Raw genomic sequence first — 13,935 nt, forward strand, 5'->3', positions numbered from 1 at the left:
TGCAAAAGGAGAGTGCCGGCTTGGCAGGCTAAGCCAGCTGCAGCAAGCGGCGGGTTCAGGTTTGAATGAAGACAGGGGGAAAGGTCACACCTGCGGCGGCAAGATCACCGGGTTGAAGGATGCAGGCCCGCCTCGTGCACGCTCGCACGCACGCACACGTGCGCTCGCTCTCGCCTCGCAGTCGCTGTGAATTCAAGCGCACCAAGTGCGACCACGCCGCTTCGATTTCCGTCGCGGCGGAGAAGGTGCTTCCGGTTGCTGCTCGCGCAAAAATGACAAAATTTGGGGCAAAATCTCTAGGTTGTCGGCGGGGAAAATTCGCTACTTCAAGGGGGTCTCCTGCTGCCACTTCGTCACGTAGAGGTCTCAAATACATGTGTTTCTATGGAGTAATGGCGGGGAATAGAAAAACTTCGTTATATCCAGGAATTCGTTATATGGAGGTTCATTATAAGCAGGTTTAACTGTATTTCCAAAAGGAAATTCAGATGACTGTACCATGTAATTGCATGCAAGCATACACACATAAAAAACATTACGAGACTCTCGCTGTATTCCGAGTTGTAGAGTGGTGGATTTGCTTCTCCGTTCTCAGGTTGTCACCAACTATAAGTTCTGAATTCCATGGGCACCATTTTACGTCTCCCCATGAAGTAAGGCACGGTCAAACAAACTCTGCTAAAAAGCATGAAGCACACCAGCAACGTTTCACCTCTGCATGCAGCGCTCTCCTGGTGCATGCACATATCATCTACCAAGGCTGTGCATTGCGGCTTGCTAAGATACTCGAATATAAATGCATTGCACAATTACAGTTGTAAGACCGAGAGGTCTTTTCACAATAAACAAATGTGCAAAGCTTTTACATCTCAAGTTCCCATTCCAGCTTTTAAATAAATAAGTAAACGGAAATAGCTGTTCATCCCTATCGTTCTCAGACTAGAACGTCTAGAACAAAACACTAGAACAAAACATGGTACTGACACTTAAAAGAATATAGGTTCCACAGTGATACATTTAAGTCCTAGTTTTTCTCACAGACAATAAAAGAGTGGAATGCACTACCTGAACATGTTGTTAGTAGTATTTCAACTGATCTCAAAACTAATTATATGTCCCTACTGCCTTAGCGAGAAAAATGAAATGTATGTATATTGGTGTTTTTCATGCTAATGAATTGTTTGTGGTAAGTTTTTATTAAAAACATTGTACATGTGAGTTCTTTGCATTGACATGACTTGCAGGAAAGTGTTTGTATCATCCTTATTCTTCGTTTACAATATTTCGCATTGCTATTAACGTAAACTGTTAACCATGGCCGGTATATTGTACACGTTCGAAAAGCCAACGTTCGGTTTTGTCTCACGCGATTGTCCAGGCCGCGCCAATATCTCAGCCTAGGCCAATCGCGTAAGGCAATACCGAACGACGGCTTTTCGAACGCGTACATGATAGCGGCCCATGTTTGAAACCTCTGTCATACTTGTATATGTGTCTCGACCCTGCTACAGCCTTACATATAAGGCTAGCAGTAGGTAATAAATAATAAATAAAAAAGAATGCATAGTCATGTTTCACCCCATCAGTTGAGTAGAGAGAAGTGTGCACAGTACAAAAGGTACAAATTATATAAAGCGATAATGCCAGGTTAAATGCCGGATGGGAGGGTCAAAATTTTAACTCATACATGGGGGTACACAGCTTGCTGTGCACCCCCATGCTTACAACTAGAAACCTATTTGAAAAGGGACTGCGCACCTGCATTAAGAGGAAGCTTTAGCGTGGGCCTAGCTCCGATGCCGCCTATTTAAATATATGTAAAACGCAGAAACGCTTTTCTGAGATAACCACTGGGTTGATTTTAACGAAACTTGTAGCATTTGAGAGAGAAAGTTAAATTCTAGTGACTTCTGGAAACGAAATTTCGATTTAGAGCCTCAATGTTCTTAAATGGAATTTTCAAATATTGCTAAGCTTGAAAAAAATAGAAGCATGATGTTTACAAATTCGTAGCTCTGCACCTTGAACAGATATCGCAGTTCTGCAAAATGCATCCATTAGAGCATCCAAAGTGGACAAATTTTATGTGTCAATTTATATCTTACGTGACTTAGATTGCTTACAAGGATTTTGCAAAAGTGCTACTCACATATTAGTGGTGTATCTGAGAGCCATGAATAATGATTAAATTTGTCTGCTTTAGACATACTATTAGATGCAATTCACAAAATTGTGATACCATTTTTCATTGCTGAGTTAGAGTTGTAAACTTCATAGTTTTGTTTTCTGAAAATTAGCAATTTTGTGAATTGTTACTAAAAACTTGACTACCTAAATAAAAATACACAACCAACAGTCACTAGATTTTAGCCTTTTCTTTTAAATGCAACAACCCTCACCAAATTTGGTGCAGTGGTTGTCGAGAAAATAGATTTTTCCTTTCCCATGTACAGTGCAGACCGCTTATAACGTAAGTCGCTGGAGTCGTGAATATCTGCACTATAAGCGGTACCGCACTATAACCAAAACAACGATTTTCAAGCCCTGCACGTATGCAAAACATGTAGACCAAGCAGGTAAACACGCTTTGTACTATCGCGCGCACATTGCGATTACGTTTTCGCCAGCGATCTGGTGAAAACATAATCACGATGTAGCCGGTGCTCTTCAAGCTCGACAGCTTTGCACCGAGTCAAAACGAAACATCTGTTTGCTGCAACCGCTGCGGAAAAAACCGTGACCGCTATCGACGCGATTATCAACGGCGACATTGCGGTGCTGAAGGCACACGCCTGACGCACGCACCGAGTCTGGGCGAATTAACTACTATTCGCTGCAACAACTGGGAGGGGGGGGGCAGTTGAAACCGCGGTCGCTATGCAATCATCGATGGCGACTACGCAGTTTTTAGACACGGGGTCGACGCGCGTATCGAGTAAAAATGAAACTACAGTTCACCGCAACCGCTGCAGAGAAAACCGAGGCCGCTATCGACGCGATCGTGCATGACGACTACGCAGTTACGAAAGCCCGCGGCCAACGCGGTGTTATGCGTGGCAGTAAATGCAAGAATACAGGCTTTAAGGACACAAATAGGCTCGAAACGTTCCGGCGTTGCTGTGATTCACGTACGATTTCAACTGATGGCTGTGGCGATGCGGACTCCGCCGCTTCGTTTCTTGCGCTGTTCTTGCTCATTTGCGTCGCACATTTGCGGCGCTCCTCGCTCACGGAGCTCCGAAAGTAGTCTGAATTAACCGATGTGCGGCCAAATAAGTCCGAATTAACGAGAGTTTGATTGCATTGAATAATGCATACGCCGGCCGGCAGCACACACCTTGTTGAGAACCGTGCTCGCTGCTGCCCTTGTCAGCGAGATTTTCCCGCGGAAGTTGCATTATAACCGCTTTTTCATTTCACGCGGCTGCACTGTAAGCAGAATGCGTATACATGGAGTTCTATGGGAGGGTAAACTGGAGTTGGAAAAGGCCGCGTTGTAGCCAGTTCTGCACTATACACGGTTACGTTATAAGTGGTCTATACTGTATTTAGATAGGGCGTCCCGAGCTAAAGCTTCTTCTTAAAGGGATTATAATCTGATATTGAAAGATGCTATGTTTAGCAAAAATAGAAAGCATATGATTGAAAGTGTCCATACATGCTGTGGTTACAATGGAAAATTTGTGATAAATGTTTAAGCAGGTTCTGATCGACAAGCTATTACGAGTACATATGTTTATGAATGTCAGCAACACCAATAAATTACAGCAATGGCAACAGATGAACCTGATGCACGGACAAACATTGGTAGCAAGGAAAGTATAGTGTTTTAAGCATGTGATTCAAGTTTTTAACATATGCATGACATGCTTTAACATATGCGTGACATGCTTATAGTAAGCCTTCCTAGCTCGAAGTCATAAAACCAGGCCATCTGCACATAAGATAATTTCATGACCTGAAGCATGATGATACATCTCAACGGCTTCTTGGCAGTGGCGTCGTGTGGAACAGATGTGGAGGCCTGCTGTAGGATACCTCAGCAGGCCACCACGGTGAGCTGCTCGGTGTGACGACAGCATCCAGAATCGCAGGCAGCGTTCCGACACTCATTGTGTGCAGTATCAGAATTCGAAGGGACACAGGGGAATTTTTTTTACGAATGTCTCAACAAACGGTGCTTTTGATAGTATCACATAAATTGCTCTAGCCTTCCGCAGTGTCCCACCACAATACTTCCACTTCTACGTGGGCTTTTAAGCCAGTAATTTAAATATTAACCAGCTCTCATTAACCGCTTAACTGCCATGACAAATTTCAAAAAATGTTTTAGAAGTGCGGAATTTTTTTAGACCAGCATATTTTGCGCCAATATTTTCTAAACAATATAATACCAGGAATGCCTAGCGCATTTTTACTGGTATTGTTGAAAGAAAAATATCAAAAGTCATTGTGTATTATTTATTTGTCAAAATTACAAGAAACTGCACTACACACATTAGCAAAAATTGCAGAAAGTTCATGACGAGTTAACTTGTCATCGGCACCAGAGGACGCTCGCTGTTACCTCGTCATCAGTAGTTAAGGGGCTAATTAGAAAAACGTCTGCAATGACTACTCTTCTGTCTAGAGTACACTGCACTAAAGAGACTATTGAAAGAGTCCTCGAATTTGAATTCTTTGTTGCTAAAAGTTAAAAAACCCTTATGCCACAGACCAGAGATGCAGAAGTGCTGAGAGAAAGTATGACATTACGAGAGGAAGGTGCCTTGTGTTGTATAACATGCAACACAGATGCTGCCCAATATAGAGGCACGCAACACTTGTATATATTTAATATGGGATTTTCAAAGTGAAACAAAGCACACTTTGACTTGCTGTTAAAACCTAAATATCCATGTTCGATCAAGGAAGCTCAAATGTCCTTGTTTAAGGGCCCCTCACCAGGCCACACAGCAAATTTTGGGTATATTGTTGCGCAAAGGCTGGAAATTGTTACGTGCCCTCTAGGAGGCATTCTACCCCAACAATTTTTCAAATTAATTCATTAATAGCCGAGATAGAAATATTTCAGTGCCACGAACTTATGATTTCAGGAGGTAAGCATCACCACCAACATAGACACTCTCTCCACTTGCCCCGTCTAGCCTCCGGAAGCAAAAGTCCTTCCCTGCATTCTCCCATACCAGAGCTGGAGGATCACGTGATGCATGCGTCACGGGCCTCGCCTTCTTTTTTTTCTCTTGCTATTTTGCTGTGCGGTTCCCTTCCAATGACGGTCTCGCATGCGAGCTGTTGCATTTCTCTTGTTTCGCACAGCGCACTATTTTGCGTGCTGTTTACGAGAACACCTGACTAGCGGTATAAATGAGTGCTACACAAACACTGAGGCTGACGCAAGCGGATCACAGAGCATGATCGTGCACTGAAACACGGTATAAAATTACAAAGTTTCACTCTCTGCACGCGCGCGCGATTGCACGACATGGGAACAAGTAGACGAAACAAGTACATCTCTCTTGCTAAGGTACGAAGTAAAACAAGGACATGCAGACATTCAGTTTGTAGGTTTTATTATTTCTCTAAACATTATTTCATCTATTGAAGCATCAGACCAAGCAAATAACTGCTGTTGCCTTGAATAATTCTCAGATTCCCGTATCACTGAAAGTGACATAACAGCATGGTGATGTACGAGCGCACTTGCGCGACTGACGTCGACCCTCCAGCTGGGAACGCGGCGCCCACGAGGAGAAGGGCAAGTTTGGTTTGAAGTTTCAGCTCTTTCAGCGGCGCATAGTGATATAATACTTAGCAAACATGATCGTTAGCGTGCATTGTACGCAATGCGCTTGTCAGCTCAAAATGACCATACCTGGTGAGGGGCCCTTTAAAAAAAATTTCTGAGGAGAACTGGAATAAAAATAGTGAGGTGTGATGGTGCTTTAATGACAAAGAGCACTTACAATGTTTAATAACTATCCTGGTTAGAAACTTGTGACAAATCATTTTGACTACATATTTAATTGAATAAAAAATAGAAAAATACAAGCTTCACCCATTTATCTCACATTAAGCTCCACCCATTTACCTTGCAGAATTTTTTTAACATTATATAGAGATTTTAGACGCAATAGTTGTGTAGAAATAATGACCTGCTAATTCCAGCACATTTTGCAAGGAATCACAGATTTGACTGTGCAGTGCTGGGTGCAAATGATCTTACATGGAGGACAAGGTGAGGTTGAGAGCGTGCAGACCAAAGGCATGCGACGATGGCAGCTGTGGCCGGTCTCTCGAGAGCTGTGCGTTGGCCCAGCTCGCCAGAGAACACTCCAGCCTGCACCACCGGGAACAACATACACAGAAGCCCAAAGAAGAAGAGTAAAGGATGCAAATGAATAAGGCAAGCACACGGTCACATATATGACAGAGGCACAAGAGAGAAAGAAAGGTTCAAAAGCACAGCTGCCGCGACAATCCCTTCAATACAGCAAAGCCACATTGCAAAAAGGTGGCACTGTTCACTTGCTCTTTTCAGGCAATGCTCAGGATGACCAGGCCTACAAAACTCGTCAGCCCAAGATACTTATAGACAAAAGGGTCCACACAAATTTTACAAACACATCAACAAGAAATTAGACAATGGGCAACAAACAACTGCCACAGGTGGCAAAAAAAAAAAAAAAAAAAACATCACATGGCACCTTCTTACAGATGTTGCCCACATAAGCATCCTTAAGCCTAAACAAACGTTTCCTGGGATTATTTTCATGATTGTGAAAAGGTAGTGCTACCAAATCGTGCTATGGTAGCAATTCCTCTGCACAGCAATACAGCACAATGCAGCACAAAGGCAAGTCAGATTAAACATCACCAATATGAAGCTGGGATAACCAAGCCTAAGAGGCACTTGCACCTACTTGAGTGCCTTGACAAGGACACCATGCTGAAGCCGCAGAGAGTCCAACTCTGAGCGAAGGACTTCTATCTCAGCATCACGTTCACGCAATTGCTGGTTTAGTCGGTACACTTGTTCTTCCAAGTTTTCACACAATGCCTGCATAGACAATATAAATAATGTAATGCCTCACCTCCAAAGCACAGCAGGAAAGCTGTAATGCATGAAATTAGGCACATGGGCAACATCATACTGCCAGAGTTTCTTTGCAGGCCAATTTATACTGGTGTCACATAGACACTTTGAAGGCCCTTGAACCAATAATGTAGCAGCTCAATGGCAAAGCCGGTATGCTACACAGGCGGCTTCAATAACCATTGCGACAACTGAGTTGCGCAGAAATCAACCAAAACCTCAAAGCACTTTAAGTGGCGAGGAAACACACTCATCTGAAATGCGTTTTGCTGGTAAAAATGATTTCTTTTCACACATTAATGAAAAGTGCTGCACACATGTTATCACAAAAGTAATACAGCCACCAGACTTACTGCAGCAAGCCTGGCAAGATGAATGCAACAATAACATGACTAAAAAATTTACATCGATTCTATCAACATTAAAAACATTCTGCAGCAATGAAAATATGGTTTGTTTTATATTTAGATTGATTGACAGGGATGTTTACATTTTTGGAAACAGAACTGTTTCTGATGACAGTTGTACCACAAATACTTGGTGTTACGATTATCGAGACACCACAATAGTCATTGGGTTTGCAATAGCAGCAACATATCTCTTTTGAGCTTGACAGAGTTGAGAACTTTGAAGGCCACAGACTTCATAACCAATGAAGTGTGCCAATGTGATACTCGTATTATACCATTAGTATCAACTTGTGCAGGTAGCTAAAATAATGTCACTACATGAAACAGTCACCCTGAAGTCGGGCTCGAACTGTTCAACCGGGATTATAACAGTGCTAACTCTGGTAACATCACTTAAGGCATGCCACTGGCAACAGTGGAATACATATTCCAGCACAAGTCACAATGTTGAAGTCGAGTGGAATAAAAGCTATAGCAGCACTATGATAGTACTTAAATGAGAACTAACGACAATTTTATATGTTGTTTATTTGCTTCTGAAGATTTGTATCCAGATTTCGTACACATTTCACAGGTTTTACACATTAGACATTAACATTCTCATTCTGTCTAGGCGCTTAACTTCGTCTTCACCAACCCCTCGATCTATCTAGCACATTTATTCCAGGGTAGCGGCTTCCAGCCTCACACAGCAACTTGGAGATTGCCACCTTCTTGAATATTGGGGTAAAATTTTAACAAATATTTAGAAGCTTGTCTGAAATATCTGTGTTATTCCCGAAGTTGTCATTATGCCTTCAAATACCTTGTACGCCTGATAGGTAATAGAGGAGCTGTGCGATGCCTGCTGCTTGGCTTGAATTCATTGTACTGGCTCAGGCAGCTTGCATCCTCTAAAACGGAACTTTAAAAAGAGATGCCTGCCCACAAAGCACTCAACACACGGATTTTCCCGAGTGGCACCTCTATTGAATGAACACAGGATTCTGGTGCTGCAGCCAGCATTGTTTCTGCACGAAAAAAGGGATGTCTGCTTGCAATGAATGAATTATGGGGTTTTACGTGCCAAAACCACGATCTGATTATGAAGCACGCTGTAGTGGGGGACTCCGGAAATTTGGACCACTTGGTGTTCTTTAACGTGCACCTAAATCTAAGTACATGGGTGGTTTCGCATTTCGCCCCCATCGAAATGCGGCCGCCGTGGCCAGAATTCGATCCCGCGACCGCGTGCTCAGCAGCCCAACACCATAGCCACTGAGCAACCACGGCGGGTGTCTGCTGGCAAACTAATTTGTTCTAGCACATATGACAGCAGGTTCCCATGGATGTCCCTCCATGGCAGGGTGCACTATATAATTTTTAACTTCTCAGTATGGAGTCGAGGTGCCATTACAAGTCAAGATTGTACAGATCAGGTACTTTCAGACTGTACTGAAAGTAGCCAAGGCAGGGCTTGGCATGGAATCTGACTGGCATGCAACTTTACAGAACTGGTGCCACAACTTGCCCATTCTTGAGAACTCTTTTTAAAGCCTCGTGAATACAAACACAGTATAAGTATGGCTTGAATAAAAATTTAAATACGACTGGACTTCATTTTCATGCATTCAACGGAATTACAGTGATTTCAACAAACTACTTGAGTTTAACTGACTTGTAGCTTGCAGCAGTTAATATTCAGGAAGTTCAAAAATTTTTTCCAAGCTCGTCAAATCTCAAATAACGAGCTTTTACAGTACAAATGATCAGACGTAACAACTCATTTGCCAGGAAGTAAGAAAACAAGTATGCAGCATTTGATCCTACCAAAAAACAAGCTCAAACTTGAGTCCTTTTTGCACCAACGTTAAACAATAATAAAAAAAAAAAAAATGCTGCAAATCTTTGCACTGTGCTTTTATGGGCTGTGAGAAATCTGATACCACTACTGGCTGCAAGGTAGGAGCTGCACACTGCACTGTTCAATAAACAATGAAACCTCACAAACCCTGCTCTCTTCTATGGTGTCTAATGGCTCCGGAGGATCGTCCAAACAGAAGAACTCTCTAACTGGAGGACTGAAAAGAAACAATTCTTCTTAAGTCAGAGGACAATGCACAAATGTAATATATATGTAAAACATCCAAAAAGTGCTTGTAGTTTACTCTACAAACAGTAATAATCACAATATTTTCTATGAATGTAAAGGTCAGATGATAGGTCCGTAGACTGTCCTTTTTTGGTAAAGTATTTCATTCTCTACAAATATCTTGCATAGATATGAGCTAAGAATTTGCACTCAATTCTGATGCAGGAAGTTACGCACATACAAGCTGTCAAAACAGACAAATTATCATGCATAAATAGTAATAAACACATGATTAAAAAATGCAACCAACCTTCGCTGCAGAACACATAATGCAGTAGGATAGACTGTGTACAACCTCCCACATTTTTAGCTATATCGCGTGAGAACACTATACAATAGTCATAGGTCGTCCTGAAGGGAACACTGCATTAGACGACTCTTGCACAGAAGAGTGCTTAGTACACTTGAGTACTTCTACCAGTCTCGCTGATTATTGCCACCTAAAGGCACTAAGATGAGGTGTGATGGACGCTCGCGCGATATAGCTAAAAATGCGGGAGGCTATACCAGTGAATATTGCCATGTGTCAAAGCACTTTAATGCACATAGAATTATGCACGCCAAGGAAAGCTACTCGGAGGACCTGTAGTAGCTGCACAGCACCATCACCATGTCATCCATGTACGTTACCGCTTTTCTTGAGTAAGATACCATACAAGCACATTACATTTATTTACCAGAGAGGCACAGTACAAAATACATGAGCAGGTTACGCAAGGAACCTTTTTGCTATTGTAATCTTAATGGTTGTAACACACAAATGAAATTAAAAGCACTCATGAGAACATTAAAAAATGTAAGCAGCCATAACTCATTAAGCGTCATACTTGCACAGCATTAGGGCCAGGCAATATTTGAGTGGTGCCGCGACTTCTTGGGAACTGCAAATGCTTTCTCCCTTATGCTTACATTTTCCAACAGCAGAATAAAACATTTTTACCTACGTCGCACTCCTAGTCATTGACTCTCTTGAGCAAGGCCTGACAGCATACAGGATTAATATAACCCAGCAGCCACTGCCAGCTCTTAAGTACCTGATTTTTCAGGTCTCACAATGACTGTCAATGGTAATGTGTTTAGCATTGAATCAATATAGCAACACAAGGTATTGTCACCGTCGAAACTAGTTATGTATGTGTGTACTGCAGTGGGATTCCTTTTTTGTGCTTCTCTAAGAACACTCGGTACCATCTAACACCACCTCCGCAAAGCCTGTGAGTGGCCTCGGAAATGCATGGCTCGCCGGTGTGCGTGAAGTCTGAGAAGCGCGTCATGCGACAACCGGGCTCCTCTTTAGCGCATTTTTGAAGGCTCCGATCCACGCAGTGAAGGCGGTTGGCCAGCGAAGCTGTGGTATCACCTTATCTGACAGACCAATGTGACGTAGCCTTGAACTGGGTCCTGCCGAGCCCGAGTATGACATCGTTGTGCATATTGACGTTGCTTCTCCTTTCGTCGCTCATTGTATTCTCGCTGCTCTTCAGGCATCTTAAATGTGCGTGGCTTGTTTTGGACAGGAACCGCTGCGTCCTGTTCAGCCTGAGCACGATGCCATTGTGCATATTGACGTTACTGCTCCCGTCGCCGCTCATCGTGTTCATGCTGCTGTTCGGGAGTGCTAACTATGCGTGGCCTTCCCACAGCGTTATCACAACACAAATGAAATCGGGTGCTAGGCAGGTTCTTCTTTATATATGGAAGTGTAGTGACATCACTCCCTGCTTCGTATGCTATAGCTGCTACTTCTCGGCAACTACAGCTTATGCAACCGTAATCTTTACCGGGAGATGCTTGCAGCGAACGCTATGTGCTTCGCATTGTTCGAACATACTTTATCGTTCATCATGTGGTTCTGGCACTTGTTTTGTGCTTTTATTTATTGAAACGAATACTGGGGTGTGTCTTGCATGTGTAATTCCAATGGAGATTGTAGAGAGGCTAATGCAATGCCGCTGCCGCAGATGCGCGCAGGTGAGCTTTCCAGTTCTTTTAGCGTCACCGCATGCTGTATGCTGTATGTGCGAGTGAATGCGTGCGAGGGTAAGCCGGCGATCGCGGCTCAATCTCGCACATGAAATGGAGGAAAGCGGGGATGAAGCGCGCAGTCTTGCGTTGCGTGCAAGGCTCCAGGCGGAGGGTAGGGAGGGGGATGCGTTCTACTCACGACAGCCTGTCCAGGCCACTGTGTCTTGAAATCCATCTGCAACAGGGACAGAGTTCGGCGCGCGTTGTGTTTTCGTGGCTTAGTGCACGTTGATGCAAGAGGCGGCACGAAAATCAATTTGCTTGCTGCTGCTGCCGCGCTTCCTCACTCCAGTATTTGGACAGTGAGTTTCCGCGGTCATCGAGTGAGATGTGTTCGTGTTTGCTTGCGCGTGCGTGACAACATGCTTGTTAATTTAGTTAGTATGCCTAGGCTTACAAGTTTACACAGCCGATAAAACTACTATCCTTACTTCGTACAGCTTTCCACTAATTTGCTATCGTAATCGATGCTTTGCCTTTCGGTCGAAATTGCAACTTTATTTTTTTTTCTTTCTCCCTCACAGCCGGCACCACCGCTGTCGCGGAGGTGAGCCCCATCTGGTGCTGCTCCTGGGAACCCAGTGGCGTACACGTTCTGCTGTGATTGGCTGAGTTTACTGTTGATGGCGACGAATAAATCCCGGGATCCTTGTCATATACAGCTTTACTGTAAAACTGATTTTAATTTTCTTGCATGCTCAGCTCAACTACTATATTAGTGGTTGCTCATCTAATTCCTTTACTGCCAGACACTCACACAGTTCATCACCAAGTGCTTGTGAGCATGGTGCAGTTTTGTTGGGGCCAAATGCTGCCTGCTCTTCTAGAGATGATAGACTAGGACACACGCGTAGTCTACCACTCAGGCCATAAGCACACTGACGCCAACGCTCTCCACTGCCAGCCAACACTGCCTCCCCTAATCCTTTGAGAAGGCGGTGTCCTCAGTTGACAACAATGCCTTCATGTCAGCACAACAGAACAACACCTGGATCACCACTGTTCTGGATCTACTCTCTGCCTTGCCTGCATTTTGCCCCTCCCATTCCCAGTGTCACCAAGCTGCCTGTTTCACCATTTGGGACAACCTCTTAAACCGGTGCAAGTAGCACCCCGACAGTTGGAAGTGGCTGCTGGTTATACCTCAGACCTTGAATTTTGATATCTGCACGTCTTTTCCCACTAACTCACAATCTGCACACGCATGTGTCTTCAAAACATGAATGCCTCCAGCATTACTACTGGTGAGAAATGTTTTGCTTCATCTGAAAATTTGTTTGCTCGCACCCCAATGTACGTCAGCAGAACTATGAACCCAATATTTCACTATGAACCCAATGTACGTGCCAGAGATGCCCACCTCATCCGGCTGTCAGTTCATTACAGGCACTTCCATGCCTTACTCATGCCTTCGAATGTGTGGGAACTGATATGTGTGGGCTGCTACCGCTAGCCTCACACAGGCAAATGATAGATCATCACTGCAGTCGGTTATCTGTCAGTATGCCGAAACTGTCATTCCTGCACGACTGGCAGTGACGCTACAATCTTTCTGCTCCACTGTTTCATTCTTTGCCATAGTCAACCTTAAAAATGGCAGCGCGATAGAGGTCACATGTTTTTCTTGCAGGTGATTGAAGCCCTGCTTGCTCAATGCCACGATGTCTGCCAAACTACTAGAGCATACTATCCTCAAACTAAAGGGTTTAGGGAGCTTTTCAATCAAACATTTTATGACCATTCTGGCCATATACACCTATACAGCTCTTTAATATTTTAATAATCTCATGGGAGTGTCGACTGGCACATCGGTCAAGCTGATCAAGCCCAAGCTGTACTCGTCCGAACTGTTTGTACTAACACCGCCAAGGATGAGCTCTGTGCTTGTCCATGCCACATATTCTGCTTTGCGTGCTGGAGATGAACCACACTAGCCAACTAAGTTCGCATCGTGCATCTGAATTTCGACACTTCGATGCCTTGGATTCCCTTTGTTAGATCTGTTCAGGTATTTACATTCGTATCTTGCATGTGTGCCGAGGGAATGTCTCTGTTTCAGGTCAGATGTCTTTCATTGATATTTTGACTGATTATAAGACACAAACCGCACATATATTTTTCAAAGCCTGGATGGAATGTGCAATAATTATTAGCTCGAAAAAAAAAATATTGGTAAATTTTGTACACTTCTATATGAACAAACTTGGGAGTTAAAGGGTTAAGCTGCTGTGCACATTTTGAATCAACAATTAAATGCCTTGGAGATGCACCTA

General features: G+C 43.5%; 1 protein-coding gene across 3 annotated transcripts in view; it reads right to left on the reverse strand.

The window, feature by feature from the left end:
- The window catches only part of LOC119436189 (sorting nexin-16-like), a 37,936-nt gene that overhangs the window by 16,771 nt on the left and 7,230 nt on the right, over positions 1-13,935 (reverse strand). For 2 of the 3 annotated variants that reach the window (XM_049656121.1, XM_037702967.2), the window contains exons 5-7: positions 9,497-9,566; positions 6,924-7,060; positions 6,227-6,340 (exon numbers count right to left, since the gene is read on the reverse strand). In XM_049656121.1, coding sequence (XP_049512078.1) covers positions 6,227-6,340; positions 6,924-7,060; positions 9,497-9,566 — 321 coding nt within the window. The remainder of the gene's footprint in view (positions 1-6,226; positions 6,341-6,923; positions 7,061-9,496; positions 9,567-13,935) is intronic. The other variant, XM_037702968.2, reaches the window with a different exon arrangement.

Source organism: Dermacentor silvarum, chromosome 1, assembly GCF_013339745.2.
Source record: "Dermacentor silvarum isolate Dsil-2018 chromosome 1, BIME_Dsil_1.4, whole genome shotgun sequence".
NCBI lineage: Eukaryota > Metazoa > Arthropoda > Arachnida > Ixodida > Ixodidae > Dermacentor > Dermacentor silvarum.